Source organism: Selaginella moellendorffii, unplaced genomic scaffold (genome assembly GCF_000143415.4).
Source record: "Selaginella moellendorffii unplaced genomic scaffold, v1.0 SELMOscaffold_9, whole genome shotgun sequence".
NCBI classification, from domain to species: Eukaryota; Viridiplantae; Streptophyta; class Lycopodiopsida; order Selaginellales; family Selaginellaceae; genus Selaginella; species Selaginella moellendorffii.
Window position 1 is genome coordinate 2,601,996 of NW_003314270.1, and position 11,686 is coordinate 2,613,681.

The following is an 11,686-nucleotide window of genomic DNA, read 5'->3' on the forward strand; positions in this document are numbered from 1 at the left end:
TCCACTCTCCTAGTGGATCATTGGCTTTTAGAAACCAGAGAAATAGATTTGAAACACAGGTTCTTTCCTTGCTGTTTGATTTTTATGTGCCTTGTGTTTTAACTCTTTTTTAAGATATAAACATTTAGAGATCCCTTCTAGAATACCATTGGAATCCACCTTCACCTCATCAGAGTGCAGAGCTTCATTGTGGTGCCAGTAGTGTTTGTGAATGTGGATATGTGCATGGGATTGCAACCAATCACATTTAAAGTTCTTTCCAAGCAACCACAGGTACATATCTTTTTTCCTTTGTAGTGTGTGAGGAGGTATTAGCACCTCCATAGAATTTGTCAAGCAATATATCAACACTCTTGTAAATGGGATTTTTAATAGCATTGTCTACACTCACTAGAATTTGAGTTCTTTCCCATTGTCATCAATGATTATCTGTTGATTTAAAGTTGGCCTTGGATGCACATTTCACAATTGACAAACAGCTAGAATATACAGGCTAGTAGATCATAGTCCTTTCTTTCTAGTTCCTTTCCTTTCCGTTTCTTAAAGCTGAGAAACTTAATTGAATTACAGTAAACCAAGCTCATCCAAGAGTTTTTTCCTGAGTTGCAATGCTAAAGCCAAAGTTTTGCAAGTTTAGCTTCAAATGACACACTCAAATCAATGTTGTAATTTCAATTTGACATATTCATTGATTTCATAAGTGTAACTATAATTTGAGGAAATCCAAAGGTAAATAATGTTTGGTGTTCAGGATTTCTTTTGTTGCATTGGATGGGAAATAAGCTCACTTTGGAAACAAGTAGACAAACTACATATAAACTTCGAAGTATCAATTATTTGTAGGTAAAAATATAAAATCCATTAAAAAAAAATAACAATTTACAAAGTATATAAAATACAGATTCGAAGGATTTTTGCAAACCTTGCTGGCTGATATACTGTAAGCTCCAACAGACACGTGTTTAAAAGCTCTAGCAAGATTTATGTGGGACAGAGTGGAAGAGCATATTTTGCAAGGAAAGGATGTGATAGCGGAATGCTCAAAGAAAGATTGGCATAACAAGCTTGTGAAATTGAGGAAAAACTGTAAAGGTCTACTAGAATCACCACACTGATAAAAGCTGTGATCTAAATCTCTGTGACAAGGAGAAAGTTAACTGTAATTATCTAGATGAAAGCATTAGTTAACCAAAAATTCGTTTCACAACGTCCACTGGCAGAGCATAGACCGCATCTATCCGCTTCAATCCGGGGTAGTCCAAGAGCGATAACCCTGGACAAAACGGGTAAGAATCAATCGCAAAGCGAGAGAATTGTCAGCTTACCAGCAACTCCAAAGAAGGTGTGAAAAACATCCACTGCGTCGTTTGGCCTGTCCGAAATGCCGCCTTCTTCAGTGTCCTACACAAGGCTCACAACTATGTTAAGAGATGAAACGCCTCTACAGTGAGTGTACCTGGCAGTCGAGAATGAAAGTTTTGAGCTTTTCCTTGTCGATCCAGTCCACACGGCCGAGCGTCACTAGACTTGAAAGCACCCACCACGAGTAGCAGACCTTTGACACGAATCGCCATTTTAGAGAGGACCAAAGAGATACGACTTACGTCGGGTTGCTTCTCGGGCCTGCCATTGAGACCACCGGATTTAACTTGGCGCTCGCAAAGCCACCAGCCGAGTAAATCCTTGTCAATGTGATGAAGCGCACCGGCAATAGCGAGAGCGCTAACGCAGCAAAAAACTGTATAATCGCGGAAAACATTAGCTAAGCCAAGAGCTTTCGAAAACAGTTTTCAGGCTTACTCTGTCCGGCGTGAGATTCCCCTCCGGGAATGCTACCAAAACCACCGTCGAAGTTCTTACAGCTCGCAATGTAGTCGACTGCTTTCTCGACGTTGATCACGTCCAAGCGCTTGAGAAGAGAAAGGCAGCACAACGCGCAATACGAGAATCTGGCACAACCAAAAAAAAGAAAAAAAAAACCACGGTGATATGAGAAAACCAAAAGCTTTTCTACTCAACCTCGTATCGATTTCCCCCCACTCGTCTCCAGCAAAAGATCCATCCTCCTGCTGAAGGCTCGCAATATCTTTCCTGGACGTTAAGAACATTGTTCAAGGAGAAAACAAGTCTGAAGAAAGAAAACTCTGGAGAAAAAGGATACAGGAAGCTGCTTTGTCCGAGTCCAAGAGCTCCATTCTATCGTAAATCGCTAGAATCTGGACGGCGCTTAGAGTATAGAGAATGTGAGGATCATGGCCTATGTTTCCACTAAAACCACCTGAAATCAAAGAAAGAAAGAAAATCCAGCTTAGATCCAAGAGCAGAGCAAGAGCAAGAGGATTCCTCACCGCAATCGTGCTTGCATTGTAAGAGCCAGCTTATAACTTTGGCATCGTCGACGTCTTCCCTACATCCCATCAAATCCAGCGCGGTCAACCCCCAATACGCTCCGTTCATCCGGAGGTGCTCCATCACCATTGAATCGAAATCCTTCTTCTGCGCGATCGAGGAGAGATCTATTCTTGATCTTTTGCGAGATTTCTTTCATACCTTCTCCAGCGATTTGATGAATTCCACATGCTTGTCCACTCGCAGCTCCATCGTCGCCTATAAACCCTAAGTAGAAAAACTTGCATTTGTTGTATACTTTAAACGTAGGAAAGAATATTCAAGAAGTACAAATCAGCATATTCTACAAAGCTTGTGTGCTTTGGCTTTGCAAAGTTTTATAGCTGCTACTCTTCTTCTTCGGCTTCTTCGAGCCACTGCACGAAAGGCTCCAAGCTCTTGGCAAAGATTTGCCTGCGACAAAAATCAAAGCTGTGAATCACGCATCCAATTCAAACGAACGATATATGACGAGAAAGAAGGAACAATGAATGCAAAATGAGCTAGTATGAAACGCTAAAGCTGCAAATAAAGTGAAACTCTGGCACTTACCGGCCCTTCGGATTCGCTCCCTTGCGGAACCATGTCAAAATGGTATCCTCGGCCAGCACGTCCTGGTCGTAGAGAGCGCGCACCATCTCAGGAAAGAGCTTCATGAGCTTTGCGTCTTCGTAGCAGTGGACCTGTATTTTGTACATAAGCTCCATCTCCAGCTTTGCGGACGTGCAGACTTCGCCTAACAGCGAGCCCCATGTCTTCACCTGTGCATTAGAAATAAGAAGAGCGTTACTTCGCTTCTTACGACGTGAGAGAACTTAAAAACTAACCTGTCGCAGAGCGAGATTGACATTCTGCTGTTGATTCTTGCCTGACCACTGTACAGCATCCATTAGAGCATCCCACACCGTCCGCACAACGTCCACGTCGGGGAGGAGGGATTCCTTTCGACGACTCTTCACAGTCTCGATCACTTCACCCATGTCCGCATTCGCACTAATCTGATCGGCCAGCGAGGTTCTCAGCTCTTTTAGCTTCACGTCGAAAACTTTTTTGTCATGGTACTCAACCAAAACACCCAGGCCTTCCTTCCTGCAATAAAGAAAAACTTGAAGATGCACAAGAGATAAAAATCATGAAAAGCGCCAACCTGAAGTGCTCGGCGAATGCTTCGGGGGTTCGCTTCTGCATTGGGAACAACTCCACGAGACGATCCTCCATTTTCGCACGCTTCAGGAGCGATATGAGATCGTCAAGACTGTTCTCCAGAAGAAACTCTTTGAATGTCTCCGTACAAAACCCCAGTACAGTCCCCTTAGCCACGAGGCTGTCATTGAGAAGCGCCGCAAATACTGTTTCTGGTGGCAGGCCCGAGAGCTTCTGGGACAAAGCAAGGGTCGTGAAGATTGCCAGCTTCTTCCGGTCATCGGCATCAAAGAGTTCCTAACAAAAAGAAAAAAAGAGTTAATACCGTCTCCCTGTAAACCAGAAAAACTAGCATACCAAAGATTGGAGCAGCCTGCGCATGACATTTTCGAGATTCTTGATCAGGAACGGACGTCGCCTTATAATCTTCTGGATGTACAGAACGTAAGGCAGTATGCTAGGTCGAGTAGCTTCACAATTTAAAACAGCATAAGGCTGCCTCTCTCCGTCCTCGGGCTTCGTCGTCCCTGGTTGATTACGGCCACCGGTGAACACAACCTGGCAAACGAAAGAAAAAACAAGTTTGAGACTCCTAAACTCCACCGAGAAACTGCGACGTTCTTAAGCTTATCCATACCTCGAAGAAGGTGTCACCATAGCGTGAGAAATCAAGATCCGAGGCCTCGATACTCTTGGCAGTCAGCTCCTAGAAAAACCAGAGGAAAGAATAATTAAAAATCAAGATCACGCTCGCAAGGCATAATTCTCACCAGATCACCAGCATGATCCAAGTAGATCTGGACTATAGCATCCGCGAAAGAAGATGGGTCCAACGGAATTGCAATATTCCGTTTGCGGGTCTTAATCCGCGTGCCACTATACACGCCCAAATCATGAACAAACCAAACCAAACCAAAACCAATGCAAGAATCTCAAAGCCCTTACCCGAGAGTGGGTCTCTCCTTGGTGCTGCAAAAGCACACAACACGAATTAGAACCAGATTCTGAGACCTAGACACTGGATCCGGCAAGCAATTTGGCCCATAGGGTCGCATCTCACCTCATAAAACGAGGAGCGCCGATCCGCAGCTACCTAGTGGCGCCGGTGCCGATCCCGCCAACGATTCGATGGATCGATCAAACCCCCGCGCGCTCTCGCCGGCCGCGCACAAACGAGACGAGGAGAGAAATGGGGGTTGAGAATGGGCAAAAAAAAAAGAGATAGCGTGGGCTCGTTTGGAACAATTAACCGGAATAAAGTAAAGCGTTTGGATTCCGTCAATTTAATGAGTCGGATGGTTAGGGCATGACGTGTGCGTGGCTTGATCAAAATCGTACACGTGTCCTTTATATTTAACCGTAAGAAAATGCGACTCCAAGATACAATTTGTATCAGTTTGCCAATCATTAGATTGGAAATAGTCAATTTCTTTGACTTCTGCTGACCAAGTCAAACTAGTTACTTGGCACTTAGGGTTTTTGCGTCGGCGAGCATGACATAGAGACCGGCATTGTTGCTGGATCGCCCGCCCAGCCTGTGAATCGCCCCAGCGGCCCTCTCTGCGCCATTCTTCTCGCCGTGATTCCGCGATGCTGCCAAGAGCGTGTGCCAGGCGATTGGATTTGGCACGAAGGGCATGAAACGGACGAGATCCTCGGCCCTCTCCAACTGCCCCGCGCGCGCAAGCACGTCCACAAGGCAGCAGTAGTGGTCGTAGATCGGTTCCAGCGCATGATCGAAGGAAACGCTCCAAAATCTTCTGCGGCTCTCTTCGATCCGCCCCATTTTGCTGCAAGCCACGAGGATTCCGACGTAGGTGATGGCGCTGGCGAGGAATCCTTCACACTCCATGGCGGCGGCAAGCTCCAGCGCTGTGGCGGCGCCCACGGCGGCGGTGCACGCCACCACCATTGCATTCCAGGCCACGGCATCGCAAGAACTCATCCTCTGGAAGAGCTCCATCGCTCGATCCATCTGCCCGGTGCGAGCATAGGCATTGATGACGGCAGTGCGCGCTGCGAGGTCGCTGGATCGATTGGGCATCAGATCCAACATACTACGAGCAGTGGCGATCTGGCCATTCTCGATCAGCGCCTGGATGATAGCGAGCCAGGCCACCTCGTCCGTTTCAGGGATCTGCAGGAAGAGCTCCAATGCCTGCTCGATATGCCCGGCGCGGCCATAGGCTGTGATGAGCGTGGTGATCGCCACCACATCGAGCTCTGGCATTCGATCAAACAGGCACTTAGCCTGCTCCAAGTTACCCCCTGCCGTGCTTGCGACAAGGATAGCGTTCCAGGAGATCCTGTTCCTCTCGGGCATCGAATCAAAAAGCCGCTGCGCTATTTCTAGATCCCCAACACGGGCGTGACCGGAGATGATAGCAGTCCACGAGATCACATCCACAAATGGCATCGCAGAGATCACGCGATCTGCCTCAAGAACCTCCCCGGCATCGCAGAGCGCTGCCACAATCGCGTTGCACGATGCAACGTTTCTCTCAGGCATCGCACAGAAGATCTCTTTTGCGCGTTTTAGATGCCCGTTTCGGGCATATGTAGCAATGAGCGCGTTATAAGTCACGATGTTGTGTTCCGGCATTGCAAGAAAGATGGCGGCCGCGGAGGTCATCTCGCCACGATCACCGTATCCGCTCATAATCGCGGTCCAGGAATTTACGCTCTTGTGGGGCATTTGATCAAAGAGGTTTCTTGCAATGGCCAAATGGCCGGACTGGAGATAGCTCTGGATCATGGTGCCCCAGGAGATTGTGTCGTGATCGCCCATGGCATCGAACACTTGCCGTGCCTCCTCGATCTGGCCGCGGCTTGCTAGCACACGAATCATTGCAGTGGAGGAGACGGGATTCCAAACGGGCATCCTATGGAAGAAAAGGTTGGCGGCGTTCTTGAGGTCGCCGTGGAGGGCGCAGCCAGAGAGGATGGCATTGAAGGAGACAATGCTGTGTTTGGGAGTGGAGTCAAAGATCTTCCAGGCAAGGTCCATTTGCCCAGCCTGGGCAAATGCGGTGATCACAGTGTTCCAGGTGACCACGTTTTTCTTGGAATCCGGGATTCGGTTGAACAGGTCTGTGGCTTGCTTGAGATTCCCATGTTTGAGATGAAAAGCTAGCTTTGTGTTCCAAGACAAGACTTCGTTGTGTAACCCAGATTCCATAGACACAAAAGTTCAAAACACCACATTCTCATATTTTAGGTATGGTTTAGTACTATAAATGGATAAAGTCTTGAATTTTATATCGACTATATATGTTTGTATATAATAAAACATGCTGTTTATTTTATATTTTCAATAACAAAAATGATTTTCTAGATATTATTAAAGTAAATTACTCACAATTACCTTAATTATCTTAATATAAATAAATATATTAAAATGTTATATATATGTTATCAAATTTACTAAATACTTATAATATTCTTATTTTCTATATATAGTTCAATATCCTAAAAACTAAAACTCAATTTCTAAGTGCTCAGGATATAAAAATAAAAGTATATATGAATTTGGGTTTAAACCCCGACAAGGTCATGTATTTGAAGACTTTACATGTTAAATAAATTAAACAAATAAAAGTAAAGATCATAATTAAACGCATTACATATTATTCTAATTTTTATTTTATAGATTTCATATTTTATTTATTTTATATTAATTTTATGAAGATCACATCTATTTTCAGAATGAACTTATAATCTTGAATCTTTAATTTTTACCAAAAAAGTAATTTTCTTATCAATAAAATTTTAAATTTTTTTCACTTTAGCTCTTTTGTTAGGATGTTTTTTCCCTAAATTTAAAAAGAAAAAGTTTTTAAAAGAATGATTCATTCCTCTTTTTAATCATTTAAATTTCAAAATATCAACTACATTATTTCATTAATAATTGAAATTGCATAATCTAAATACAATGTTTTGAATTCAAACTTTACATTTCTATGTCTTTTGAAATTCTAATGTGTGCTTCTTTATGTATTCACTGAGGTTTGACATGAAATTGGAATGTAATTGATTTATATAGAAAGCAGACTTTAGTGTTATCACACCTGACAAATGGTAAAGAAGATACTAGAAAAGTTAGTTCATAAATGTATCCAGAAACCTGTCACTCAAAACACCAACTTTACAATTCTTCTGTGATTGCAGCAAGAGATTTCCTGGCATGCACACTCTCCTGGATTTTCATTAGGCTAGTAGCCCAGGGACAAACAGCCGAGAGCAAGAAACGTTTCTTTTTACTGACAAGAAGCGTTCTTTTTACGCACTAAAGGAAGTCTACAATTCAATCCTTCTTTCCGAAAAGTCCTCCCAAGAAGCCACCCTTGGAGGGCGCTGCTGCTGTCCCTGCTCCTTTCTTCTGCTTGCTCGATGGCACCGCTGACGACGCAGCTCCATTGGATCGATCATTTCCATCGCCCTGGTTCAAAACCGGATCCTTCTCCGAGAAAGTTTCCTTGTCCAATCCCTTGAGCAACCAGTCCAAGAACCCTCCACCATCCTGCTGCTGCTGCTTCTTCTCGGCGCTCAAGAAGAGTGGCCTTTGAGGGGCTTGCAACGCGATCCCTCCCACACCAAACTGGGCCATTTCTCCTTCCAAATCGTCCTCGAGAGCGATCAAAACCCTAGCTACGTATGCCAAGCACCAGAGACGCTTGTGGAGTGCACACGCTCCCCCCGGATAAGAAACGAAAGAGCCTGCTACCGCCACGTGGTAGCTTATCCCAACCCACGTCATGGCCACGTTGGCTGCTGACGCGGCTGAATACAAGGTTCATATGTATTTTACAGATTTTACTGGGATGAAAACAAGCTTTTTAGATTTTCCTGCGAAGTAGTTTCTGAAAGTCTCAAAATCAAATCGATGGAAGCTCAAGCACTTACAAATGAGAAAAACATTAAAAAGTTAGCATGAACTGAACGGGAAACTATAGAAGAGAAATCATACCTCCCATGCGCTGTGACTCTACCGCGAGCCCAATTTCTGTAAGATCAGTGCTAAAAACACCAGAACTCTGTCTAAGAGCCCTCGCGAATTTCATGGCCAAGCCGTCGCACTATCCTAAGAACTGTAGCTACCGCTGCGAGTGCATATCCCTCCAAACCCAAGCGCTGGATTTAAAATCTGCTGATATTTGCACCCGCAAAACCTCATGAACAGTACCTCGTTCCATCACCTTGAAGAGAAATCGCTGGCGAGGCTCAGTGAGCTCGTACAAGGACGCTATCTTCATGTGCATCTCGTCTCGCCGGCGGAAGCCATTGGACCAAACACCCATGCTCCACCACCGAAAGCATATGTGTCGATCGGAAATCTTCCTCCCAACGAGGGCGTCTCTCACAGCATCATCCTGGTGTCAAGGCAAAGATTTCTAAGAGGAAAACCAGAGGGAAAGCATTGAGTTACCTGGATCTTGAGATGGACGAGCGAGTAGTGCAAGCCGATTAGATTCACCAGGACGCTCAAAGCTGGCGAGAACAGATTGATGAGAACGTCCTGGAAGCCAATGTCTCGCACGCACAGGAGGTCGAGAGCGTTGAGATAGTTGGCGACTTCCAGCGATTCTTCGCAGGCGTACATTCTCACAAACTCGATCACGGCTCCGGCCAAGCTTGCCATCTCAAGGTGGCGATGAGCGTACGATGTTCTCCAATCCTTTAAAGGAATCTATCAGAAAATTTATCACAAGAAAGAAAATTAGCTACCTCGTGAGGCTGCTTGTAAGGGATGGCCGCGGGCCAGCGTCTCTTGAAAACGCTGGCCCAGATTCCATCGCGACAACCGATTTTCCAGAGAGATTTTGAGCAGCTTGCCAGTGCACAAAGATCTCGCGACTGTGTCACGAACTTTAGGAAATCTCTGCAACATTCCCTATCACCATCATACCTCGAGCAAGATCAGGATGCGCTCCAATAGATCGTCCTCCAGATCCTCAACCCTTCCTGCCTGTGAATCCATGGTACCGTGCTGCACGATCTTGCGAGATCAAACACCGGCGCGTTGAGATCGGCGCCTTGGAGAAGCCATTGCTGGAAGAAACTCTCCAAATTTCTTCCTGGAGGAAGAATCCCCAAATTTCTCTCCTTCCAGGTGGCAGTACAAGGAATATACGAGCCCTGCTTTCTAGGGTTCTTGAGTGAAGAGGACAAATGCGCTGGCGCGGAATCGTTGTTCTAGTCGTGGCTTGCGTCGGTGAGTAATTCTTGTCTCCAGAATCTTTACCGAGCACTGGATCTCTCAGTATCTCGGTGCGGAGGGGATGTGGAATCGACGCTCGCGATGGTGAAGCCCGACTGCGTCGAGACGAATCAGGTGGAATCCATCAAGGCCCTTGTCAATGCGTCGGGTTTTCTGATAATCACCGAGAGAATGCTACGTCTGGAAGAATCGCTGGCCAGGAACTTTTATGCCGAGCATTCCAAGCGCGAGTTTTTTGACGATCTCGTCGATTTCATGACAAGGTTTGATGGATTATTGGCTTGTTTTTGCCGCGTTCTTTACAGCCATTCCCTTGTTCTTCGCAGTGGTCCTGTCGCTGCCATGGTGCTCCAGAAACGCAACGCCATTGCCGAGTGGCGTGAGTTGATCGGTCCGACTGATCCATCCAAGGCGAGAGTTTCTCATCCACAAACGTAAGAACAAGTTTGTTTGCAAGCTTTCACTTTTCTCTGTGATCGGGATGGTGTAGCCTTCGAGCCAAATGGGGTATCGATACGCAAAGGAACTGCGTTCACGGATCAGATTCATCACTATCTGCTGGAAGAGAAATTTCTCTCTTGTTTGGTGGTTCACGCTCCACAGGCAAGCGTTTCATGCGCGGTGTATCTCGTGCTTATATGTGGTGTACTTTGATCTTGGCAGGAGCCGGTAGAATCTCTCACGAAGAACTATGAGCTGCGCGAAAGTGTCTCAAGGATCGTGGCTTTCGGCTCGTACTGTCAGTCACATACTCCACATTGGCCGGCAGGGTACTAAGTATAATTCGCGCTTGGGAAAGGTGGAGCCATAGATCGCATCCAACACAATCTAAGGCTGATCTCTATGTTGGCCCCTCGCAATCAGGGTTGCAGCTTGGGTACATCCAGCAAGGAGCACAGCTACAGGCAGGTCCAGTTCAACAATGGATGCCGCAGCTCTAGAGCCAAGCCGATGGATGCAAACTGTTGAGTGGCCCTGTGCCACGTGGCTACTTTCCAGTGGTTTGCCACGAAGCTTCTGGTTTCCGGCTGTCTTGACGGCAAACTATCTCCAGAACCGGCTCCCCACCTCTGCTGGCATCGCTCCTGAAGAAGCATGGAGTAGCAAGAACCTACAGTTACGCATCTGAGAATATTCAGGTGTGAAGCGTGGGCACACATCCCTGATGGAATGCACAAGAAATTGGACCCCAAGAGCCAGCAGGCTGTGTTTGTCGATCACAAAGCCTATCGTCTCTGAAATCCAATCACGAAGCAGGAGATCCTCAGCAGAGATGTGGTTTTCAACGTCCAGTCAAGGTTCTACATCCAGGCCTACCTTGACCGAAGAAAATGACGTTGAAGCGGAACAAGACCAGTTGACTGTCAGCATGATCACTGTGCCGCTTCAAACAGTCCCTACGCATCAACTCATGCCCGCTTCTACTCCAACACCACCAATGCCGCCGCCTCCTCCAGATCCTCCACGCAGATCGATCCGCACAAGGCGGCCTACTGAGCGTCTCATCGAGACAATGGTCTCATCTCGTGCAGCTGGGACTCCTACTGTTCCGAGGACCTATGGAGAAGCCATGGCCTCACAGGAAGCGTCTTACTGGCGTGTAGCAATGGAAGCCGAGATTGCTTCACAGCAAAAGAACGAGACACATGTTCTTGTTCCTAGTGCTTGTTCCTTGTAGCTACTGCCCGGTCATCACCACCATGGAGGCAGACTTACGGCTTGCTACTCCCGAAGCAAAGCTGTACGATGATTATCAAGAGCATGTGGGTGTATGCTCTTAAGCTTAATCCTGATGGCTCGGTTCGCGATTGGTGGCGAAAGGATGCTTGCAAGTTCCTGGACTTGGCTACAACGACACCTTCGCTCCAGTGGTTAAGCATTCTACTCTTCGTTCCTTGATTAATTTTGCTGCGGTGGGAGACTTTGATCTGGAACAGA

General features: G+C 46.3%; 5 protein-coding genes across 9 annotated transcripts; 1 reads left to right on the forward strand and 4 right to left on the reverse strand.

Moving 5' to 3' along the window:
• Positions 1–1,139: 1,139 nt before the first annotated feature.
• LOC9631096 (geranylgeranyl transferase type-2 subunit beta 1) lies at positions 1,140–2,632 on the reverse strand. Its single transcript, XM_002967963.1, has 9 exons — positions 2,551–2,632; positions 2,349–2,496; positions 2,162–2,278; positions 2,020–2,086; positions 1,801–1,949; positions 1,605–1,738; positions 1,457–1,555; positions 1,326–1,401; positions 1,140–1,273 (listed from the first exon to the last, which is right to left on the reverse strand). Exons 1-9 carry the CDS (start codon positions 2,599–2,601, stop codon positions 1,185–1,187), a joined length of 930 nt encoding a protein of 309 aa, XP_002968009.1. The 5' UTR covers positions 2,602–2,632; the 3' UTR covers positions 1,140–1,184.
• LOC9631097 (basic leucine zipper and W2 domain-containing protein 2) lies at positions 2,628–4,723 on the reverse strand. The gene is made up of 9 exons (XM_002967964.2): positions 4,592–4,723; positions 4,477–4,500; positions 4,302–4,407; positions 4,169–4,237; positions 3,889–4,089; positions 3,536–3,828; positions 3,216–3,477; positions 2,941–3,149; positions 2,628–2,802 (listed from the first exon to the last, which is right to left on the reverse strand). Exons 1-9 carry the CDS (start codon positions 4,594–4,596, stop codon positions 2,736–2,738), a joined length of 1,236 nt encoding a protein of 411 aa, XP_002968010.1. The 5' UTR covers positions 4,597–4,723; the 3' UTR covers positions 2,628–2,735.
• Positions 4,724–4,990: 267 nt separating this feature from the next.
• LOC112345506 (pentatricopeptide repeat-containing protein At4g02750-like) lies at positions 4,991–6,709 on the reverse strand. Its single transcript, XM_024672387.1, has one exon. It carries the CDS (start codon positions 6,707–6,709, stop codon positions 4,991–4,993), a length of 1,719 nt encoding a protein of 572 aa, XP_024528155.1.
• A 1,060-nt stretch (positions 6,710–7,769) lies between these two features.
• LOC9631098 lies at positions 7,770–9,535 on the reverse strand. Of its 4 annotated transcripts, none has more exons than XR_002992099.1 (5): positions 9,437–9,530; positions 9,256–9,396; positions 8,957–9,205; positions 8,498–8,900; positions 7,770–8,428 (listed from the first exon to the last, which is right to left on the reverse strand). XR_002992099.1 is itself a non-coding variant. In XM_024672696.1 (5 exons), the coding sequence occupies exons 1-5, from the start codon at positions 9,506–9,508 to the stop codon at positions 8,612–8,614; spliced, it is 699 nt and encodes a 232-aa protein (XP_024528464.1). In that variant the 5' UTR covers positions 9,509–9,530; the 3' UTR covers positions 7,770–8,611. The 4 variants fall into 4 exon arrangements, 3 of the variants coding, with proteins under 3 accessions (XP_024528464.1, XP_024528463.1, XP_002968011.2); XM_024672696.1 differs by having other exon boundaries at positions 7,770–8,661; positions 8,714–8,900; XM_024672695.1 differs by having other exon boundaries at positions 7,770–8,900; positions 9,256–9,384; positions 9,437–9,535.
• Positions 9,536–9,661: 126 nt separating this feature from the next.
• Positions 9,662–11,405, forward strand: LOC9631099 (probable nucleoside diphosphate kinase 5). Of its 2 annotated transcripts, XR_002992100.1 has the most exons (6): positions 9,662–9,742; positions 9,792–10,011; positions 10,075–10,182; positions 10,239–10,351; positions 10,412–10,547; positions 10,613–11,405. XR_002992100.1 is itself a non-coding variant. In XM_024672697.1 (5 exons), exons 1-5 carry the CDS (start codon positions 9,700–9,702, stop codon positions 10,441–10,443), a joined length of 516 nt encoding a protein of 171 aa, XP_024528465.1. In that variant the 5' UTR covers positions 9,662–9,699; the 3' UTR covers positions 10,444–11,405. The 2 variants fall into 2 exon arrangements, 1 of the variants encoding a protein (XP_024528465.1); XM_024672697.1 differs by having other exon boundaries at positions 10,412–11,405.
• The last annotated feature ends 281 nt before the right edge of the window (positions 11,406–11,686 follow it).